At 38.4% G+C, this 5,050-nt stretch overlaps 1 protein-coding gene across 1 annotated transcript in view; it reads right to left on the bottom strand.

Moving 5' to 3' along the window:
* Window positions 1-5,050, bottom strand: part of LOC107753249 (protoheme IX farnesyltransferase, mitochondrial-like) — a 41,104-nt gene that overhangs the window by 5,874 nt on the left and 30,180 nt on the right. The window contains exon 6 of the mRNA XM_016569369.1: window positions 925-1,157. Coding sequence (XP_016424855.1) covers window positions 925-1,157 — 233 coding nt within the window. The remainder of the gene's footprint in view (window positions 1-924; window positions 1,158-5,050) is intronic.

Genomic DNA, 5,050 nt, shown 5'->3' with positions numbered 1-5,050 from the left:
CGCAGCGGAGAGATCAAAACAAAACAATGGTCACTAATTAGAAGCACAAAACGAGGATTTGAAAAGAAAAATGTCAGAGGATTTCGATATAAGCCAAGAGGAGACTGGTTTTCCTTTGCTAAAGTAAGGAAACTTTGCTTCCTTTGCTCCTATAAACAAACTCGCGAGACTAGCATATCTCAGAGGCGCGAGCGCTGCGCATACGTCATACGCCTTCCGCCGGCACGTCTTCTGTGTATGAAAGATAACGGAAGTGAGAGAAAAGTGTTTATTACGTTTGAAATATGGATATTTTTCTTATAAAAACAAATAGATTCACTACAGAAGGCCTTTATTCACCCCCCGGAGCCATTTGAGGCACGTTTTATTATGAATGCGTGCGCTTTATTTGACGACTTGTGGACTGTTCAACTGCAACACCCGCTGACTGCAATGATAGAGCTTGGAATAGCCAGGACAATTTTTAATATAACTCCGACTGGATTCGTCTGAAAGAAGAAAGTCATATACACCTAGGATGCTTTGAGGGTGAGTAAAACACAAGCCAGTTTTCATTTTTGGGTAAACTAACCCTTTAAAAGCCTTCTTTCGGAAACATAAAAAAAACTTGAAAATCTATCAAATTGGTTTCAAAAGAATTTAAATATAGCACAGAAGTCATACCAGTTTTATGGCGTGTTTTTTTCCCCGTCCTTTTAAGCTCGACAGTCACTGATTACTGTATAGTATAAATGTATGAAAAAAGAGCAACATGAACATTCTTGAAAATGTCTCATTTTATGTTCCACAGGAGAATGAAAACTATATAGGTTTAGAACAACATGAGGGTGAGTAAATTATTTGAACAGGAGTATATATGCTTTATCAAAGTCATTCCAGTGGGAACTGTAGTCATTAGTGTGTGCATATAAGAGGACTTTGTACCTGGATCAAGAGAGCCGGTGGCTGCTGTCCAGCCCATTACAGGTGGGATGGCGCCCACCACGGCACCTACCCAGGTGTTGGTGATGCTGAGGCGTTTCAGGGGAGTGTAGCAGCACGTGTACAGGAAGATGTTCAGGGCGCCCAGGAAGCCAGTCAGGGGATTTACACCCAGGGTCAACAGGGTCACACCTGGGATCCCACACGCCAGGGCGAATGACACGGCATGCAGAGGGCTGAGAGAAACACAGAGATGGAGGACAAATTCAGAACAACAAAAACACGATTCCTATGTGGGGTTTAACGGGATCATACATGTTATTTATTTTCCCTGGAGGTCCACTTAAAGTGTTGCTGAAGGTTTTTGTGTTGTCATAATTTATTTTTCATGACCAAATATAAAGGCAAATTATTGGCAAAATTATTTCTCATTCTTGTTGAATATCTGTTTCACTTGAAAATATGGCATATTACAAAGCAAAATGGCTTGTGGACAGCAAATCAGTTTGACTGTAAGTGTGGATGTCAGCAAGTTTTAATATAATTTTCAGTGTACACTGAACTCTTATTTCAAAAGACCAAGAAATGGTTTGATTCTTCATGTATGACGACCCCTTTAAAACAAACCAGCAAGCACTGGCCCAGAACACATTCATAACGTTGGTTTACAAATCTAAAAACCAACAGCTAATGCGAAGTGTTTATAAATCAAACCAAGAAATTCTGTGCAACACCATTGTGATGCATAAAAAGACCGAGAACGAGAGAGAAGCAGGAATGAAGCACATACATAATCAGTTTCTGAGATAAGCTTTAGTGCGGTTCTGTAAGTCACATCAAAACAAAGGCTTGTGGGTCTCTGCTACAGATTAAAGCTCTCCTGGCCACAGACGCTATTCTCTGTGCTCCATTGGACAACCACTTCCTCTAAGGTTTATTAAAAGCAGTCAGTTGCAATCCTGCAGAGGCGTCTGGTTCAAATTCACAGCTAACTGCTCCATAAATTAGAGGGGTATTGGAACAGAGACCAAAGCGGAGAGGAAAAGAGGGCAAATTTTCCGCCCAACAGCAGGAGATTCCATTTTAATGTTATTATCATTGTTATGGCTGTTTTATGTGGTGGAGGGGTTTAGAGTCTATATGAGTTCCATAAGTTAACGGGTGAGATGAGTTGTTTGAGGGATAAGGCTGACTAACGTTAGCAGCAAAGCCACTGGCATTTCCTACACTACATGTATAAGTGCGCTATTCTAATGCACCACAAAAAACTAGATATTTCAAGTTCATTCATTATTAAATTTATCTAGCGTTACAAAGGTTTTGTTCATCTGATGGGTCACTTAAAACAAGCACACTGAGTCGATCATTCAAATATATCTGACGTCATGGTCTCGTGTGGCAGATTTTCCCAGGAATCCGAATGGAATCCCATATGAAGCCTAAATCATCATGTCAACGATGACTCTCAGTGGGAAATAAATTGGCTACACAGAATGGTTTACTTAAACTGTCATTATTCACTAACACTCAAGATATTCCCAAATGTCATTTCCTTTATTCTGTATAACAGAAACGAAGGATTTCAGTAAAAATAGGCAGTAATTTGCACAAAAAGCACCGTTAAAGTTCCATAAATATATGATTGAATCATTATTGAATGAAGCAGCACATCAGATTTACTATTAGTTTTTTTTTTTCCCCTATTTTGTTGCTTCACAGTAAGAATCACTATCCATTTTCATTTTGTGGAAATATTTTGTGCAAGCATTTGACTTTTGCGTGAACTACTCCTGTGTCTGTGTCTTTATTTCAAATAAATGTTGTTCTTTTGAATGTTCTATACATCAAATAATCCTGAAAAAAAAACCTATTTAAAATGTCCACAAAATATAAAAAAATATATATAAGCAATATATTAATATATTTTAAATTGTAATATTTCACAATATTACTCTTTGTACAGTACTTTTTACAGAAAGATTTCTTCTTTCAAAAATCTCACAAACCCCAAACTACATACACATAAATTACAAATAAAAAAGCCATTGAATTAATAAACATGGAAAAAAACAACAACAACTAATGTACAAAATGAAAGGTTTCAGAGCTGTGAGATTCTGCTTTTCTATCTCTCATGCTCATCTCTGCCTTCAGCCTTTCATCATAAGAATGTGACAGTCGCACACGCAAAGATCAAAGAGGACCGTGTCATCTCAAGCCAGCGTAATAACATACTGACAGACACACGAGTGCATGTGCAGACATAAACAGGTTGCGCTAGGACACATCTAATGTGTGTAATGACACGTTTTGGTAGGTGACTCTACTGTTAGCATGCTGTGCATTTGTGTACAGGTCTAGAGTGTCTGCAATGGTGTCAAGTGAAGATATGTAGTTACGATGCTGATGAATTCCTCCTGTCATTGACAGTCAGTCTAGATCGGTGACATATGGTAAACATTCAGGAAAGCAATTTAGTTGTTGGAGTGACAGAAAAGGAGTGCATATCATAGCTGCTGAAAACATTCGTCTGCTTTCATATAAACGCTGCTCTTTAATCCACCTGCACAGACCTCCTACAGCGCGGCTGAATTAGTGCCGTGCTACTGCGAGGTTCAATCGCACAGTAATTAAGCAGCTCTGGGGGATGCTTCCAGAAGTTTTAAACGGAGCACCATTTATCTGCTCACCTCTTTATCTTCTGCTCCAAAACGGTTTTAGAAAACGAGACGGGATTTAGGCTGTGAGGAATGTTGTGTGTTTGAAAGGGAGTTAATTGCACAGCTATACATTTTCCAAACGAAGATAACGCATGACATGACAACGGCCAGCAAACACAGATCACACAAGGACAGCTTTAAAAAATGTGTGCATGCATTTCCATTCAATTTCTTATCTTTCCTTTCACCACTCAGACGGTCACTATCATAAATAATAATTGCAAGGGGGTGGGGACTTTTTTTATTTAAAATATGAAAAAAAATGTGAATATGATTTTTAATAATTTCTTTTTGTGCTCACTGTGGTTTATTGTTGCATGTTAATCAATTTATTAAATATTTGAAAAAATATAAAATATATAAATATATGAAGTAATTTATTATTTAACATGATTAATACATTTATACAAATATATTTTATTACTTATCAAAACAATATAATCTGCCTCAGAAACAACAAGGCTGTTTAAGATCCAATCAAATCTTGATAAGTCCAATTCATTTTGTAGATATATGGGATATAAAATTTAACATTTACTTTCAACATTTACTATGCATATACAAATTTGAAACTGAACAGTTGGCCTTGACCATGATGGTTCCATAATATTCTTTTTTTGCAATTCAAAATAAAAGGACACTAGGGTGTGGAATGAGCCGGAATGGGTTGACATTACGAAACATACGCTCTTATGTACTCTGGATCATCGTCGCTCATGTCGTCTTGGTTTGTGAGTGTGTGTTTGAGATACACACACAACAGCGGGATAAGCCCGGGTTGTTTGGTTTGGGTTGTTTGGATTACTGTGACTGCTTGAGTCATTTCTTAGACCCTCACGTCAACAGATCTGCCCCTTTTGTTGTTGGAAAGTGACCCTCGAGGGAGTGAGAGAGGGCAGGGGTCCTGTTCTGTTAAATTCCACTAACACACCTAATTAGCAAGAAGTAATGGCTGTCAAATGTATGGTGGTGTTAGGTGTGGTATCGCACTCAAAAACGTACAGTATGTAAAAATGCCGGAGATGGATATAGAATGCTTCTTAAATCAACTATTTTAGTCAGAGCCATAGTGTAGGTGTTCCAGATGTTGCACTATGTGCGATATGGTGCTTACGTGGGTGATGCAGGTTTGGGTCCAGTCTGCAACATTACCCATAGAGTGCTGATTAGGGTTGTGACGGTGAGAAAATTTTCCCACCGGTTAATCGACGTGTGACAACACCGGTAATACCGGTATCACCGTGGGGGCGAAAGCGTTCCCTCTTTTCCTCGCTTTCCTTTACTTTTAAATAGCTTGTAAAAGCTGCGTGCGCATTTTAATTTCACTTTCAAATAGCGGCAAATTCGGCGTAAAGCAATTGTACGTTTTTAGTTCGTTTGAATTTCCCCTCTTTTCCTCGCTTTCCTTT

The sequence above is a fragment of the Sinocyclocheilus rhinocerous genome, unplaced genomic scaffold (assembly GCF_001515625.1).
Source record: "Sinocyclocheilus rhinocerous isolate Xijiao unplaced genomic scaffold, SAMN03320098_v1.1 scaffold411, whole genome shotgun sequence".
In the NCBI taxonomy this organism is placed as follows: Eukaryota; Metazoa; Chordata; class Actinopteri; order Cypriniformes; family Cyprinidae; genus Sinocyclocheilus; species Sinocyclocheilus rhinocerous.
This window is presented reverse-complemented; position numbering and strand designations above follow the sequence as displayed.